This window comes from Equus caballus, chromosome 3 (assembly GCF_041296265.1).
Source record: "Equus caballus isolate H_3958 breed thoroughbred chromosome 3, TB-T2T, whole genome shotgun sequence".
Lineage (NCBI taxonomy): Eukaryota > Metazoa > Chordata > Mammalia > Perissodactyla > Equidae > Equus > Equus caballus.
This window is the reverse complement of record NC_091686.1, coordinates 112,614,967-112,633,640: the sequence shown is the minus strand read 5'-3', so window position 1 is coordinate 112,633,640 and position 18,674 is coordinate 112,614,967. Positions and strand designations below refer to the sequence as shown.

The window sequence follows — 18,674 nt, the reverse complement described above, 5'->3', positions numbered from 1 at the left end:
AAAGAGATGCTCCTGGCAATGAGTTTGAATCGGGCAGCAAGTCCAAACTGTCCTGCTCCCGGTAGTTTGCCACCAGTGAAAAATCACCATGCATATATTAACATAATTAATCAACTCATCATGTAATGGATCCCGGTACTAACAACTTGTTTAAAGTCCTACAAAATTTTTAAAACAACCAAACACTTGTTGTACCATAGTGGCTTTGAAATACATTTAGCAACAATCAGATCTTTTAACTGTGTTTATCAAGAGCCCTATTATCTATCAATGGCCCAGTGCTCTGAACTGACTCGTTCATACATACTGTGTTCGGTTTCATCATCATCTCCCTGTTTGTGACATTTGGGATGTTTTACCCTCTGACAGCCCCTTTCATACGTGCAATGCTGCTTTCTGAAAACACATCTCTCTCTGATCTAACTGGACATTAATTGCTTTTGTGCTGGTGTATCTATGCCTCTTGGTCTTACAGCACAACTAGCAAATCTGATCTCTGACAAGTTGGCTGAACCTAATCAGGACAGATCAGCTGTTACCCAAGGTGCTAGGGGCTGTAATTTGAGGATCTTTACAGAGTTATCATTCGATGGATAGACAAGGAACTATAATTCTGTCAACACGAATCCAAAACTGTATGTTCGAAGCAGCTGTGGCCTCCCCCGCCACGGAAAGATAGCACTTGTCAAATAAATACCTGAGATAATTGATAAGAGGGAATTACAAGGATGTGTCTGATACAGTGACTGTGAGGAATTTTTTTTAAAGGAACCTTCAGAAGCGGAACATTGGGTGTGAAGTACCAGCTGTCAAGGATAAAGGAGGGCCACAGGGAGGAGATGGATGGAAACTCGCCACAATTCAGCTCCCACTTATCATTGGGTGACTCGGTTCCTATTTTCCTTGCTCCCTACTCAGGCAAGTGCCCAAACATTTTAAGCCTCGAAGGAAATCTCTCACAGCCGACTAGGGCTGCCACCCGGTGACAGTGGCTTGATCAGAAGCAAGAACATTGTCAGGACTGGCGGGATTATTGTCAGGCTGTCAGCATCGTGCCATTCTCTGAAGACCCTTGTGGTTTTCTTAGAGGCGCAAAAAGAGGGAATATTAGAAAAATAAACTTCTTTCTTACTGTATCGCTTTGGTCCATCTTCCAAACAAAATGAAAGGGTTAATGTGGCGTCATCTTCAAAAAACTCAGTGGCAAATGCGTCCCACCAGAGGTTGTCGCTATCCTGCAAAGAGACAGATCATTTATTTAACAGGCAAGAGGGGAAAATATCTCAAAGAGGAAAGGAAAAGGAAAAAGACAAACCCAGTCCCCCCTTTCTTGTTATTTAGCATAGGTGTTCTAGAAGGGGGGGTGGGTGGGCGTGTGGTCATTTCCAATTAATTGCCTCAAATGGGGACGGAATTCCAACTCCATAAATGAGTTACTGCAAACCGAATGAAAATTAATTCTCGAGGCCATATCTGAGCAGATTTAATAAACATACTATGGAACACAATGTGACATTTTTTAACAAAAGGATTTGTATTTAATGTAAAATACATTCAACTTTTTTCTCTCTTTCTCTTTGCTCTTTTAAAAGTCCTGTTTTACAAACAGCAACCACAATAGTACAACTAGGTTAAGCAGAGTAATTTTTAAAAGATAATTTATTCAAAAAGGGAATGTGTGGGGCTCATAGCCCTACTCTACGCAAATATCTCTAGAGGGGATACAATACTGCTACTTGGATAGATGTGGACAGATGAGTTTATTCATAAGCAACCGTCACATGCATATGGATTGTTCTCGAGGATTGTTTTAAGATTACAGGCAATCGCTAGCTTGTTATTAAGACGATTATTAAAAAGAGAGCAGTTCAGCAGGGAGCCATCCACATAAACTCTGTTTGTCTTGGGTTGAGTGTTTCCCTTGCTCATGCAGAAAACACTTCGAAACTGGCCTAGTTTAAGGCAGTTAAAATCATTGCTGACCTTCAGGGGTTGGGGGGGGGGAGGGGGTGGCCTGTAACAGTGAATTGGGAAGGTAACAGTGAATTCGGAACGCAGCATTAAAAAACGGCAGTCACACCCGGACTTCGTGCTCTGTGTAGTGCCCAATTTATCCCCAAACTCTTAAGCACAATCTTTTTCCGGAGACTTGTTAGTTAGTGCCAGATTTCAGGCCGAGATGTTTCACAGCTGCCTGCCGGATGGGGGATGGGGGAGGGGACGTCGGGGACAGAAGGGGCCTGCTGCTCCCCGCTCCGTGTGGCCCCACCGCCGCGGCCCTGCCGGAGACATCACAGGGCTCTCCCTTCTTCCCATTAAGTTGTTCTGCTTATGACAACATGAAGTTGCTGTCACTGGCAGCCCTCAGGAACAAACCTTCAGTCCTGGCAAGAATAATTAAGGGGGCACCGAAGACTGATGTCATCTCGTTTCAGAAAAGAAGCTCAGACAAATGAACTTTTTGTCTCTTCTTCTCTGGCTTCCTCCCAATCATCACACCAAAAGCCAACATTTTTCTCAGTAAAATACAGTAAATATAACCATCCAGGAGCAATGCATGGCTCCGCATGCAAACAAACCCCCTTTTTCTTCTTTCAAAAACAAATATTTATCGAGCGCTTATTATATACAGGCCTTCGGAACACACAGCTGATGACGGATTGGTCCCTATCCTCAAGGAGCTCAAAACCCACTCGCAGGAGACAGCCAAGCGAGCAACTAACAGGCAGCCTCCTCCATACCAGAGACCATATACGAGGCCTCGGTGTCCTGGAAGCTGTCCGAGCTTCTAGAAAAATCAGAGAGGTCAGAAGTGGAAGAAGGAGCTGGGGAAAGAAACCATATTTGGGAACATGGACACTTTGGTTATTTTATTTCAAATTGCTACACATTTGGAAGAAGAATAATAGCTCACATTTACTGAGTGCTTACCACAGCCCAAGCAGTATCTTAAGTACAGCGGGCCCTCCATGGCCAGCGGTTCCGGTTCCGCGCCAGGTTCAACCAACTATCGCGGAAAGCTCTCCGATGCTAGCGTCTGTACTGAACACGTACAGATTTTCTTTCTTGTCACTATTCCCTAGACAACACAGTATAACTATCTACACAGCATTTACACTGTATTAGTTATTATAAGTAACCCAGAGAAGATTTAAAGTATGTGGGAGGATGTGTGTAGGCTATACGCAAACGCTACGTCATTTTATATGAGACTTGAGCATCCGGGGATTTAGGTGTCTGCAGGGGTCCTGGAACCGCCCCCTGGATATCTGAGAGCTGGCTGCACTTTATGTGTATTTTCTGTCTTACTCCTCGCTGCCATCCTGATTCTTGTACAATATAATTTTCCTGTGCACAGAGGGTCTGTTTTGCTCGCCACTCACCTCCCAGGCCCCAGAACGGTGGAGGCCACGGGGTCACTCCACGAAAGTTGTTCAGTGAAAGAGTGAAGCTGCTCATATGAATATGCCAACTCTACCACTGCAGAAATGGAAGCCTAGGTGGTAAATGTAACTTGTCCGAGTACTCTCAGCCAATAAATGGGGGAGCTGGCGTTTAAGCTTGGACCATTGGACATCCGAGACGTGCCCCAGCCTCTGCCTGACTCCTCTCTCCGGCAGTCCTCGGGAAGGCAGGGGTTAGGATTCAGAAAGAAGGGAGGGAGATCGAAAAGGGACTATTTTGCCCTGAGTTGGTTTCTCCTCCCAGGTCCTTGCTTTACTGTCCTGCCCCGATGCTAGGACTCACGCTCAGCAGGACTCCTGGCTCTGAGCAGTAAGCAGGTGATATGACGTCATTGGCGGAATTCGCTCCCATGGGCAGCTCTCAGACCTGGGCTTCACCGACACTACCTCATGCCAGCTATGTGAACGTGCACAACTGATTTCTCCTCCCTGAGCCTATTTCCTTACTTGACAATTAAGGATAATAATAAGAAGAACAGTAATAACTATCTTGCACAGTTGATGTGACAGCAACAACAATAACCATCTCTCAAGGTAGATGTAAGGATTAAATAAGTTAATGGGTATAAAGTGTGCAAAGGAGTGCCTGAACACAGTGAAGATCAATAAAATGCCTCCTTCCTGCCTCTATCTACCATCTTTAGTATCATTTCTAAGGCAGAAGACATTCCATGTTCTAAAGAACTACATCAAAAATGAATTTCACAGGGGCCAGCCTGTGGCCTTCGCGCTCTGCTTTGGTGGCCTGGGGTTTCACCAGTTAGGATCCCTGGCACGGCCATGGCACCGCTCATCAGGCCGTGCTGAGGCGGTGTCCCACATAGCACAACCACAGGCACTCACAACTAGAATATACAACTAGGTACTGGGGAAGAAAAAGAATAATAATAAAAAAAAAACATTGGCAACAGATGTTAGCTCAGGTGCTAATATTTAAATAAATAAATAAATAAATAGGAAAAAAATGAAGTTTATAGAACAGCCCATTTATCAGTCAAGGGTATTTCTGTATCCCTTCAACTGTCTGTAACCCATTTACCTGATGACAGCACCTGTCGGCAACACAGTTAAAAGTCTGAATGGAAATTAACCAGCTCTCTTTTGTCCTGCTAATTGTTCAAAGGACCAGTGACTGGCTCAGGTCCTCCACCTCCATTTTCCTGTCATCTGACTCTTGGTTTCTGGCAGTGAAAGGAAAAGGCGGGGAAAGAACGCAGCTGATCTGAAGTCTCTGGGAGAAAAGAAAGGACTCAGGCTATGGGAGGTGCGACAACTGTCTCCGGGCGGCCACACAGATTCATGGGCCCAGACAGGTGAGTGTCACTGAGAGAGGCCTTATAATCCAAAAAGGGGGGACATCATCTGACTCAAACTAACTGTGACGGAACATGAGCCAAGTCACTGTCTCAGGAAATGTTGGGACGGACTTGGAAGGAGAAGGTCACGTCAGTTGGCTATGCTCACAAATCTTGGAAGAACATTACAAAAATATAAATATAAAATGTAAGTTCACAGTGCCAGACACATAATAGGTACATAAAAAATATTTTCTGGCTGAGAGAATGAATGAATGAAATTCATTATTGTACCATCACAAACTCAATGCAAGAAAGTCATTCAAAGTTTTCAAGAGATTTTAATTGTTTACCTTACTTTGTCACTCGGTTGATATTTCTTTTTTTGCTGAGGAAGATTTGCCCTTAGTTAACATCTGCTGCCAATCTTTCTCTCTTTTATTTTTCTATGTGGGCCGCCACCACAGCATGGCCACTGACAGACAAGCGCTGAAGTTCTGCACCTGGAAACTGAACCTTGGCAGCCGAAGTGGAGTGTGCTGAACTTAGCCCCTAGGCCACCGGGCTGGCCCTTGGCTCATACTTTTTAACTAGTGTAAAAATTTTTTTGATATATTTTAAAATTATAATCGCCAACTCCCTCCCAACACACATATATAAAGCTTTTGAATTAGTTCTCGTTATGAGAGAACAAATGTTTATGTAGGAAAGGAAATAAAAGGCCTAGAGCTTTAAGAAAAACTTCCTGTCGAGCAGAGGCCAGTCTTCTGTTTGCTGTATATGAAGGAAGCAGATTATGGAAAGAACACACGTTTGGGGGGATCTGGGTTAATAATAGTTACCATAACCCAATATTTTCTAAGTGTTTTACATGAATTGAACTGTCTTATATTCGCAGCTGCTCTAATTGCTGCCAAGGGGCAGAGCAGGCAGCCTTACAGATCATTTACATCCTTGAGCCCTGTGTTACACTGACTTCAACATACGAATTCTGCCTCTTCACAGCTGGGTGACCTCAGTCAAGTCCCCTAACTTCTTTGCAACTATTTACTCATTTGTAAAGTGGGAATGATAATTTCGGTGGACTCTGAGGATTAAGGAGCAACTGCCTAGCACATAGTAGCTGTTCAATAAATGGCAGCTATTATTATTCATTGTTGCCTCATTTGACCCTTAAAATATTTATAAATAGACAATCTGAATTTCCAAAAAGCTAAACTACTCCATAAAGATCAGACAGCTAGAAAGTGGTGAATCTAAAGTACATGTAGGGGCTGTCCTGGTGGCGCAGTGGTTAAGTTCACTCATTCCGCTTCGGCTGCCCAGGGTTCGCCGGTTCGGTTCCCGGGTGAGGACATGGCTCAGCTTGGCAAGCCATGCGGTGGTAGGCATTCCACGTATAAAGTAGAGGAAGATGGGCACGGATGTTAGCTCAGGGCCAGGCTTCCTCAGCAAAAAGAGGAGGATTGGCAGCAGATGTTAGCTCAGGGCTAATCTCCCTCAAAATAAATAAATAAAGAAGTACATGTACAAGTCTGCCTAACTCCAGTCCATTTTTTAAAAGAGATTTTCTTTTGTTCAAGCAGTTTTAGGTTCACAGCAAAATTAAGAGGAGGGTGCAGAGATTCCCCACATACCCTCTGCCCCACACATGCATATCATGTTCCCCCATTAGCAATATCCCCTGTGAGCATGGTACATTTGTTACAGTTGATGAGCCTACAATCCATGGTTTTTTCCAAATAATTCTGCTTAAAAAGTGATTTTTCACCTTAAGTTGAGAATGAAAATGCTTCACAAGAGTAGAAGTGGCCGGTGTTGGCTGGAGGAGATCCTGTCTGGGCAGATGTCCTCCTCCAGCTTTTTCAGACTTTGTGCACTTTCCCCCACCTTCACGTGCTTTTCCTGAAAATAAACTTCCTCTTTGAACACCTCGTCCTTCCATTTTGCTGCCTGGCATAGTTCCTGGGATCGCTTAGGCAATTTTGTGGCAGACATTTGCTTAACAGCGAGGCTAGGAGCCCAGGCAGTGGCTGAAATGCAGCTACCAAGGCCTCTGCTGAACCAAATGCGAGCTCCCTGGCAGCAGATCTCACAGTGCTCACTGGCAGGAGAGCAGCTCTCAGCCACACGTCTAGCTCATGAGCGGTGCAATGCTACAAGTCAGTCCCTCCATTATTCAGCTTCTAGAATGGTATGAGCCTTGCAGACAAAGACTACAAGTGCTCTCCTTGGCCACATGTGAGGAAGAGAAAGGGATTGAGGAAATGTAAAAGAAAATGGCCCGGTTAAGATTCTGCAGTTCTTTCTACAGGCTAGCGCTTCCGCCTCTTGATTGTAAACCTAGCACCCCCATCGCTGGAGAAATGCAAGAACCTGGAAATTCCCAGTTCTCCCTTCGGAGCAGGAGACAGAGCCAAGTTCAGCAAGCTGACCAGTAGGAGGCTGCGTGCGTAAAAGTTTGCCAAGGCTGCTTTGAAGCAAGGATTCCAAAGGGAAGCTCACTGAGTCTGGTTTTCCCTAAAGTCTGAAGGGGAAGCAGGATGCAGCTGGCCACTCTCACCCCATGCAGGCAATCCCCTCAAGTCAGACTAACTTGGAGATTAACCAGGAAGTGCCTTGAGGAGGACCAGTAAGTCAAGATCAACCTTGTGGGGCAGCCAAGTAACGGTTACGGTAAATGACCTTAAAAACAAACTGATGGCCTGAGTTCTTGTTCCCAGGTATATGGGGGGTGGGGGGTGCACGTCAGTTACTGGCAGATATGATAAATGCAACCCTTGGTGTATATATCATAAAAGCATTCTATCCAGGGAAAAGCCATTCTTACCATACTACAAAGGGGTCAGCATAGTCAGAAGTTTGCCTGTGTGCAGCCAAGGGACCTCAGCAATTTCCTTTCTGAACCAAGGGCTCCTGCTGACCCGTCCCCTGCCTCCCCGTCTTTGCATATGTTGCTTTTTTGGCCTGGAATGTCCAGCAAATGTCAAGTCCCAGTCCTTGAACTCCTTTTTCACTGTTACCTGTGCTAGGAAAGCTGGACAACTATACCCCTGTTAGAGTGTGGATCAGATTATATGGAATCCCCACCTTGTAATCCTGTAGCTGACTGAGGGATACTTAAGATAGAGACTGGGCATTGGGCATCTCTCCATCCTCACCAGAGCTCCCACTTCTGGATTACCCAATAAAGGAGTAGAAAAGGGGAATGAACAAATGGAGAGGCCCTACCTACCTAGGGAGGAGGAGTCTTCCTTTAATATCGTAGGAATCCTCAGAGTCTACACTCAGTGGCAAGGGGACAGTACTGTGTTCAAGCTAAGCTTTCTCTCTGTCATATCACTGATGCCTCACTTGTCATCAGCGGATGCACCACCCATGCATGTGAGAAGTTCATATTGAGGCAGGAATTTTCAAAATTATCTCACAACCACAGTGCCATTCCATTGAGCCACCGTTTGGGTATTTTTCTTGTCTTTTTCAGTGAAATGTTGGTTAAGTGAATACACTTTACTGATTGTAGCTTAAATAAGTGAAGTTTTACTTTATTAATTTTTCAAAATAGAGAACAGCGGATAACATGATGAAGACCCATGGGCCCATTATCCAGAATTAACAATTATTAAAATGATATCTGATTTGTCTTTTTAAAAGGAATTATAAATTATAAATAAAAATAAGTGTCCTGGGTCCCCATATCCTGCTCTATTTTTCTCTCCCCTCCCCCAGGCTCCCATGAACAGCTGTCTCATGAAAATCATATGGCTTTTCCTAGCCCATCTTTTATATTTATATGCACACATGACTCCATTCATCCATGTGCAGCCGTATTTTATGTTTTTAATATTTTACTTAAATGATATCATGCATTATGTTCCCATCTTTAAACATGCTTCTTTTCATTCAGCATTGTGTTTTGGAGACCTATCCGTTTTCTACATTGGAGCCTCTTCTTTCCTTCTACAAGCTACATGGTAGTGCAGTGCAGTGAATGAATGTAACATATTTTATTTAAGCATTTTGCTACTAATGATCTCCAGACAGTTTCTAATTTTTTGCCATTACAGCAATGCTGCAATAAGTATCTTGGTAATGTCCCTTTGTGCTTATGTGTATGATTTCTCTGGGGCACAGATCTAAAGTGGCCATGCCTTAGCATAGGATACGTACTTGACTATATTTTGGCTCTTCCATTAGGAGGTCCCTGTGCTTCCAGATTGAAGACTTGTGGTCTGACTGATGCATGGGTGGAGATAAAACAAAGAGCATTTCTAAAAGATGTATTTCCAAGTGCGATCTAATAACAGGATCAATATAATTACAAAAAGAATCCAGCTCTGCCAGGAGAAGGCTGAGCATCTAAATGTCCAAAGAAGAGGCAATGATAAAATAATAATAGTAAAAATAGGTTTGCCTATCATTCTCTTAAAGGCAGAGTGTATCTCAGGGCCTTCATTAACCAAAAGGAGGATTATTTCTTGACACTGACACAAGAGAGAAAGCATAGATTCTTCATGGTCCTCAAAATGACTCACGAGACTGAATCACTGAGGACAAATGCCCCAAATTGCGAGACGAGGGGAGAGATCTCGCTTTCTCTACACCCTGCCCCTAGGCTTCCGATCGAGGTCATGCCTTTTCCAAACACACAGGTCCTTCCAATTCTCGCTGTTGTTTAGAATCTGAACAGTGAATATTTAGTGTTTAGTGAATATTAATAAGTAAAATGTGGATTGTTTTCCCAAAGCTGGAAAGTAACAATAGCATAGAGCAGCCCCCAGGTAAATAAAGCGGAAATTAACTCAGCCTGAACATAGGCTAGGGGAGTGGGGCCGACAATTCTCATATATTTTAATTAGCTAAAAATACCATTGAAGCTTCTCCACTCTAAATAATCCCCTATATGCATTTCTGTAATTAAAATCCTTGGTCCTTTTGTCCCATCTCACAGGTGAGCCCAAGGACCACTGGCAGCCAAATCGTATATCAGGATGAGAGACACACTCAGGTCAAACAGCAGAAGAGAGTCTTAATTATACTTAAAAATCCACAAAAGCATTTTGCTTCCATCCCGATTCTCTCCTGTTCCCATCTCTGTCCCTCTCCACCAAAAAACAGGATCCTGGTGCCAGGGCTGCCCCCCGGCATCTTTAACTTAAGCACTGACAGGTTATGTGGGATTTTTGCCAGAGTAATTATTTTTCAATTCAACAATAATGAGAAATTACCATGGCAACCACTTGTCACGTGGCACACATACACCCCCTCCAAAGAATCAACCATACATAAAGCATTTATTCCTTGAAAAAAAAAAATTTTTTTTTAATTAAAATTAACTTAAACAGGTCAAAGTGGAGAGAATGCATGAAGGGGTCTGAAATCAGGAAGATGAGAAGGGCACCAATTTCCTTCAGCATCTTGTGGTTCTAGAAAATAATGATACCTCGTCTTATAACCTTACCTTCTTGTACACACACATACACAGAGCACTCTATTAATTTGTGTCTTACCATTTCGGTCACTCCCATTTGACACATGTCAGCTTACCTCTCTCAGAAGACACTGAAGAAAGAATGAGGCAGAAGCACACTTGGCCATATGTGCTTTTCCTAAATTTCTTTGCCTGTCACACCCATATATGGAGACAGCAGACAATGAAGAACCCAAATCTCATGCCTTTCCTTCTCGTGGAGGCGCCTGCACACGGCAGGGTGCAGGTCATTTATTTTTCCTAACTACAAGAGTCTTTTTGCTTCCTTACTCTCTAGCCACTCTTTTTCCGAACCTGGGAGTTTTGTATCAAACCAGGTTTATTCTGAATTAGCCACATTTAATAATAATAGTCAACAGTTCCGTAGGACTTACTCTGTGCCAGCCACTATTCTGAACTCACTGAGTAATATAACCCCCTTGAAACTTCACAAGGACCCTACGGGATAAATCCCATTATTGACGCCATTTTATAGATGAGAACACTGAGGCACAGAGACGTTAAACATTTGGTTAAGATCACATAGCTGTCAAGTTGCAGAGAGAGTTTAAACACAGGGACTCTGGCTCTTGAGTTTGGGTTCTTATAACCCCTCTGCAGTGATGTTTCTTTATCCAGAACAATGTTTTTCAAAATACGTACTGTCTTCTTAGTTGTTTCAACAACCAATTAACGCTAAGTGCATGGGATGTTTGGGGCTCCCCTTCCTGAACAGACAGCCCAAAGGAAAACTTTCCAGTGCATCTACGGAATTCTACATGGAGACACAGAAACAAAAGTCATAAGGCAGAATTGCGTGCTCTGACCAGCTGGTAACTGCACAGTCACCAAATGGATGCAGGGAGAGAATTTCAAATCTGCCCTTTTGATTTATGGAATTTTTCAAAATCTCATGTCCCAGGGATTGTATTTTTCTTCTCTCATTCTCAACTCTTATTTTGTTCATTCTTGGCTAAAGTGCATTTTATTTATCAGTGAATGTTAGTTATCGTTTTAACAGAGAAATTCTAAAATGGCACGTTACCAAGATAGTCAATTATGCCTCTTGATAGAACATCTCAGGCTTTCACGCACAACTCAAGGCCTCCCTTTCAGAAAGCGCTACTATATTTCACTCCCTGGTGCCAGGGGATGCTGCCTTGGGAAAGCAGAGTATTAAAACAGGCAGAAAGACAAGCTTGGCATCCGGCAGACATGGCTCTCCAACAAAAGATACATTAGTGTCCTTTCCCTCAAATACCTGAGAAATTCATATATTTCCATCTCCATCCTTGACCTACTAAATTATTAGTTAACCCTGAAGATCCCAAAGAGATTCATGATAATCTAAAAAGGATGACTAAAATGTGTACACGTTTATGTGCCCCAAATTGAGCTTTTCTCCACTGGACTTATCACAACAGGAATCAAATAGTAAGTCTGGGTTCCTATAAGTTTAATGAGGACAGGTCTACACACATGTCCCGGGTATTGGCATACACAGCATCTAACACCTGGCAGGCATGCAACAAACAAGTACTTGATTATTTGGTTATTTAAATTATTGAATTTCACAGATAAATATGCATTTAATTAAAACCAGCATATTCTCAAAACCCTGAAGAAAAACAAGTTTTATTTTCATGATGGTTGAAAACTGCCACTCTCTTTTCTGTTTACGTGGCTGTTAACCAGGGATGTTAAATGTTTAATGAGTGAATCCATAAAAGAGCTAGGAGTTTTACAATGAACTGCTTTCTAGTCCTCACAGTACTCCTATCAAATTGGTCCATTTATGGTCTCAATTCAAATGGGGAAACTGAGGCCCTTCCCGAATGTTTGTTTCTATCCACAGAACTTCACTGTATATTCTAATCTATATTATTCTGATGTGAAGGAGGAATAGCATTTTCTTCCTTATTAAATTTTCTATTTTATATCCAACATGGAGACATGCACTCTAACACATGAGAAATAATATATGGCAGACCCTACGCAAACCCAGTTTGAAAATGACGTAGCAAGGCATTACTCTGGAAGCACAGGTCTCGTTGGTGACAGGTCTGTGGCGGTGAGCACCATCCCTCATATTACATCACACCATCTAGGTGGGAGAGGTCCTCAGATGCAGGATAATGTGATGAGGCAGCACCTCGTATATCTTGAGAAAAGCTCACCATAAAATCAGGCACAAATTTTCTGTTCCAGCATAAACACAGCAGACAAGAGAACATTTCCGGAAAAGCTTGCAAGATGCAAAAGCTTGTTTTTGTGACCTGCCCAATTGCATCTGAATCAAATGACAGGAATAATCCTTAGAGTCACCAGTAAAAATTGGAAGACTGTGCTAGGACCAAAGAATTAGGGAGTCACTAGAAAAAAACTCAAGTTTTCCTTCTTCTTTCTTGGGAAAAGTGAAAAAGGATTTTGTTCACAAAGATAAATATAAGAAACCCAGCATATTACCAGACTCAGAAGGAAAATAATAGGATTATCTTGATGATGGTGAAGGCTGCCATTGTCTTCTCTGATTACACGTCTGTTTACCAAGGGACTTGGATTCTCTCTAATATGCCAAAGACACCGAAGTCTGTACCAAGGCTCCCAACTTCTCCCTAGGACTCCAGAACTGTGGCTCCAGCTGCCTCACCAACTTCCCTACTTTACTTGTTAATCAAAGAGGCGTCTCAGACTGAACACTGGCCGGCCAAAGCCAGACCTAGACCCATTTCTACCCTACCCCAAGCCAATTCTCTCTACTCTTTTCCATTTTAATAATATAACTTCAGTTTCCCAGTCCCTTAGACCAAACTTTTAGGACATATTCTTGATTTCTTTCCTTTCCTAAGCCCCTAGCTCCAATCCATCCGCAATCTCCATGCATCTACTTCTAACATGTAATGGAACTCACTCCCATTTCTCTCCCTCTCCCATCACCCCTTATCTAGGTCTCCAGTAACTCCCGCCTGGACAACAGTGATCCTTCTCTCTGCCTACACCAGTGTTCCCCTGTAACCTGTGCTCTGCAGAGAAGCCTGCGTGATCTTTAACAATGCCCACTAGATTGCGTCACTCCCCGGTAAAACCCTCCCATGGATCCCCGTTGCCGCTTATCGCCGGGGAGCACACCACCCTGCGTGGTCGGGACTTGGTCTTCCTCTTTGGCTCCAGTTCACTTCCCTGTCAGCACAGCTCCCAGATCTCGGTCTTGCCACAGAAACCTGTCTTCTGCCCTGGGGCCTCTCTGCTCCGCCATAGGGCCCTTTGCACTAGCTATTCCACCAGTGAGTGGATGCCTTTCCTCGACTTGGCATGGCTTTCTCTTCCTTGTCATTCAAATCTCAGCTTCCTTGTCACTCATGACCATCCAATCCATGGGAGCCAACTTGCTATCACAACAGTCTGTTTTTCCTCCAGGAAGCACTTATGACTCGATTTTGTTTACTTGTTTATTGCCTTCCTACCTACTAGAAAACATAAGTTCATCAGGAGCCTGGCACATAATAGGTGCTTAATAAATTTCTGCCTGAACAAATAAATATACAAAAAAATGTGTTAAACAAACAAGAAAAAAGAAAAGATAAATCTATCAAGGGGACCACATTAATCTCTCTCTCGAACTTCCACAGGGAAGCCAATCCCTAATCCAGACTTTTCACAGCCCAGTTGACTGTAACTGCACAACAGAGTACCAGGAACTTACCAGAATCTTTATTCACTTTAATTTTTAAAATAAATATATGCCATGAATTAAAAGCATTAAAAATATTCATGCCCTTTGACTCAGTAATTCTATTTCTGGGAATCCATCCAAAGAACATAATCCAAAAATATGTAAACGCTTTATACACAAAAATATTCACCAAAGGAGCATGCATAATAGAGAAAAACAAAAGAACAAAACTAAGAACAATGTGCTGCCCTCCAAGAGAGGAATGATTCAAGAAACCATGATATGTCCGCTAGAAAGAAAATAAGAATCTTTAGACGTAATGTTTGCCCATGGTTTGTAATAACACAAAGACATTCTTCTGTTGTAACGTAGAATGGAGAAAGCAAGAGGGACAAGCAGAGCAGTAGGGCAGAGCGGAGGGCTGAGACACGACAGAAGCCTGCATGGGGACTGAGGAGGTGATAGAGATGGCCATGCCAGGGCGTCGGGAAAGGAGGCACTACTTGATAAATAGCGTTGGGACAACTGGCTTTTCATATGGAAAAATGAATAAATTCAATTCTATCCCACATAAGCAAACATAAATTCCTAATGTATTAAAAATACAAATGAAGAAATACAAAATTTTCAAACTTAGAAGGAAAGATAGAATATTTTGTATGATCTCAGAACGGGAAAATTTTGTAAACAACCACTAAAAGGACAAATTGTATGAGAAACAAGCAATCCATTTGAATCCATCAAAATATAAACATTTCGTAGGACAAGAGACATTATAAACAGTGCTACAACGTAAGTGACAAGCTGGGAGAGGATTAGTAACTAGAATATATAATGAACTGTTACAGATCAAAAATCAACAAAATAGAAAAGAGCAAAGGATACAAAAGCATCATTCCCAGAAAATTGTCGATAAGGCGATGAAAAGATGTTCTGTGTCACTTGTAGTCAAGAAAGGTAAATTAAATCTAAGCCATTGCACATCCATGTGATTGTCAAAAAATCAGAAAATTGAACGATACCACATGTTGCTGGAGAGCTGGGGAAACAGGAACTCACATGAACTGTGGTCACTTCTGATCGTGGTCTGAAAGCCCCTGGGCACAAAGTGGGCAGATTCCGGCCGTACTTGTCCACTCATCACCTGTCACTCTCCTGGACGTCAGCACAGCCTGACAAACTTCTCTCTTTATCCCCCTCCATCCCTTCACTTGCAATATTCTTCTCACCCCACATTCTCTCACTCTTCCCCAGCCATCCTTTGCTTATGCTTTCAGACCTCCACCCAAGTCTTGCCTCCATCCCAAAGCATCCCAGGCCTTCCAATACAGAAAAGTCTCCATTTTCTAGACTGAGATACATTATTTTAAAAGAATTTTTCAGTTACCATGAACCTCATGCTGACTACGCCTATAGTACTATATTTTTATTTTATTTTACACTATGTCTAGTTATTACGTTTTCAGGTCTCTGTAATTAGACTCTGAACTCCACGGGTGAGACATTATATTCTTGGGGTTATTCTTTGTATTCCCATTGTTCACACGGCCCACATTTATTGTGTGTTTAATTATAAACCAAACACTGCATTCTCTATTTCAGGCTTTTGAACATTATCAGATACCACTATTGTTATTCTCATTTTACAGATTACAAAAACAAAAATTCAGAAATGTTACTTAGTTTTCTCAATCACACAGCTGGTATATGTTGGAGTCAGTGTTCCAGCCCATGTTGTGTGGCTCCAGAACTCATCCCTTTTAACCGATATGAGAGAGAGAGAAAGGATTGTGGGAAAATACTAGTAATAAAAGGTCATATATAAGACTTGTGCGTGAATGTTCACAGCTTCGTTATTGACAATAGGCAAGAAATGGAAACAGTCCAAAAGTCCATCACCTGATGAATGGGTAAACCAAATGAGATATCTCCCTCTAATGGAATTTATACTACTATACTATTAGCAATGAGAGGAACAAAATATTGATAAATGCTATAATATGTACCTCAGAAACATTACCCTAAGTGAAAGAAGCAAGACATAAAATGCCACAAATTGTATGATTCCATTTATATGAAATATCCAGAATCCTGGTTCCACCACTTACTAGCTGTGTGTTCTCAGGCAAATTACTTAAGCTTTCTGTGCCTGTTTCATCAAGTGTAAAATGTATATAATAATACCTCACCTTTCGTTATGGGGATTAAACTAGATAATACATGGGCCAGTGACTGGAACAGAGTAAACCACCAGTAAAGGACCTTATTATTACATGGTGGAGAAAGTCGCAAGGCCAGGGTTGTTGTGGATATTAAATATTATCTATCAGTAACGCATCTTACAGCACAACCCCACACTTTGCAAGCAGATGGCCTGTGTCTAGATTCCGGTGCCAGTATTTCTTTGCTCTGGATCTCTGGGCAAGTTACTCAATCTCAGTGGCCTTCACTGTGAAAATGGGAACAACAGTGGTGGCTAGCTCGTAGTGCTGTCTAGCTGGTAGTGCTGTTATGAGGATCAAGTGAACCAATACGTTCAAGTGCTTAGAACAGTGCCCGACACCCAGTAAGCACTGATTAATTTTATCCATCATTATTGTTCTGCCATCAGTGCTTGAAGGCATAAAAGACACCCAAGATAGAGTTCTCCAGTCTCAGAAAACATATAATCCAATCAGCCCGTTGTCACAGGACTGCCACTGACACTGGATTACAAACAAGGTGCCCCCCGCTGTCTGTCTTCCTCAGGAGACTGCATTCTCCTCGAGGGTAGGGTCAGTGTTTCACTTTTCAGTGTGTCCCTTCTGCGTGCACAGTGGCTGCCTGGGAAAGAGCAGGAGTGCACTGTATCCAGGTGAGCCTTCCCCGCCCCCGCGGGAGCAGCCTCTGCTTTGCACAGCTGAGTGTGGTTCGGGCTGTCTGCGTCTCAGCATCTCAGCAAGCTCTGCACTTAGCGATTCAGTTTGCTTCCTTGTCAACGAGAGATCACAACTTGCAAGGCAAAGCAGAGCTTTAGAAAATTGTGGCTGGCCTGCCAGCACCCATATTTGGTCCTGCAGGATTTGTCGCTTTCCCCCATCCATCTTCATGGGAGGCAGGAAACTGGGTTCTAATTCTGATCCTGATACTTCTAGGCTGGGTGACCTTAAGCAAGTCTAAATCAAAGAATTTTAAGTGTTCAAAATGTCCTTGGAGGATGTGCTTTGGCATCAGTTTCTCCATCTGTCAAATATAAGGAGGATTGGAAGGGTCCTTCCAAAGGCATCCTGCCAAAACACTCATTTCTTCAGAAATTTACTGTTCACTGAAAGAACTTGCCCACCTGACCCACTGTTGCCTTCGGGGAGAACATTTCTGAGGGATCTTGGTCAGGCCTAAAGTGGAGGCAACAACATCACCAAAGGATGTAAAAGGGAAGGTTTCCCATGACATCACCTTCCAGGGGCCGAGAATAGTCTCCATAGGGAAGGCAAATGGATTGCCACCCAAGTGGCCTCTCTAATGAATTGGTGACTTTCATTCATTCATACATGCAGCAACTATTTACTGAGCACCTACTGTGTGCTAGACACCATTCTAGGCATAATGAGAAAGTGTGAACAGAAAGGACACAGCTCCCTTCCTCATAGAGCACGTATACGAATGGATGACAAACAATAAACAGGACAAATTGTGAAATATACTGTTTATTAGAGAGTGACAGGTGCACAGGAGAAAGACACTAAAGCAGGAAATGGGGACATGAAGTGTGGGAGTGGGGCGGGGAGTGAAATTTTAGATATGGTGACCACACGTGGCCTTGTTAGGAATCTCTCTTTAGAGCAGGGTTTCTCAACCTCGGCATTACTGACATTTGCGGCTGGTTATTCTTTGTTGTGGGGGCCGTGCGTGCATTGAAGGAGGTTTGGCAGCATCCCTGGCCTCTACCCATGAGATGCCAATAATGCTTCCCCTAGTCATGACAACCAAAAATGTCTGCAGACATTGCCAGATGTCCTCCAGGTGGAACACCACTGGTTGAGAGGAACAATCTGAAGAAAAGGAGGAAGGGAGTCTCACAGAGGTCTCGAAGGATCCCGTGCAGGCACTAGAGACAGAGGGGTGAACAAAGCTGGCCCCAGCCCCCACCTACAGGCAACTGACATCAAACAAATATCTCCTCAAACATATTTGTCCTCAAGAGAGGGTGTGGTCAGTTGAAGTGAGGAAACAGCAAGTGCCCCACCCAGAGGTCGAAAGATCATGATGCACTTCAGGAACTGAAAGGAGGGCATCTGAGTTGAGTGTTGGGAGCAGGCGTGAAATGCCTGCGATGAGCATGGTGAAGCACTGAGGGGTCAAACCCCGATGCAACACCCGGCAGAGCTGGGCAAGGCACGGGATCTCGCTACAGGCAAGGAAACCTCAAAGAAAGGGTGTAAGCAGGGAAGCATCATGATCAACATAGCAATCTAGGTTCCAGGCACCTTCTAGGCCAAGGCCAGGTAACCTCCACTCCTGCACAGCTGTGAGGCCTTGGGAGAATTCCTTCACTCCACTCGGCCTCAGTTTTCTCATCTGTAAAATTGGTGATGGGGACAACAGTATGACTTCATGGGTTTGTTGTGAGGGTCAAATGAGACGCCATGTACAAAGCACTCAGAACTTTCCCGGGAACACGGAGCACATTCGACAGTAACTCTCGGTCTTGGTGAACAGCACTCTTCCTCAACTACTGTCAGCTATTCCTTTCTTCCCTTTCTCTCGGAAGCTCATGGATGCAAAGTGAAATT

The 18,674-nt window shown here is 43.2% G+C and overlaps 1 protein-coding gene across 43 annotated transcripts in view; it reads right to left on the bottom strand.

Moving 5' to 3' along the window:
- LDB2 (LIM domain binding 2) overlaps positions 1-18,674 on the bottom strand; it is a 359,760-nt gene that overhangs the window by 225,337 nt on the left and 115,749 nt on the right. For all 43 annotated transcript variants that reach the window (XR_011437186.1, XR_011437187.1, XR_011437188.1 and 40 more), the window contains exon 2: positions 1,133-1,235. Coding sequence is in view for 39 of the 43 variants with exons in the window: in XM_070262583.1 (XP_070118684.1) it covers positions 1,133-1,235 (103 nt within the window). In the remaining 4 variants the exon portion in view is untranslated. The remainder of the gene's footprint in view (positions 1-1,132; positions 1,236-18,674) is intronic.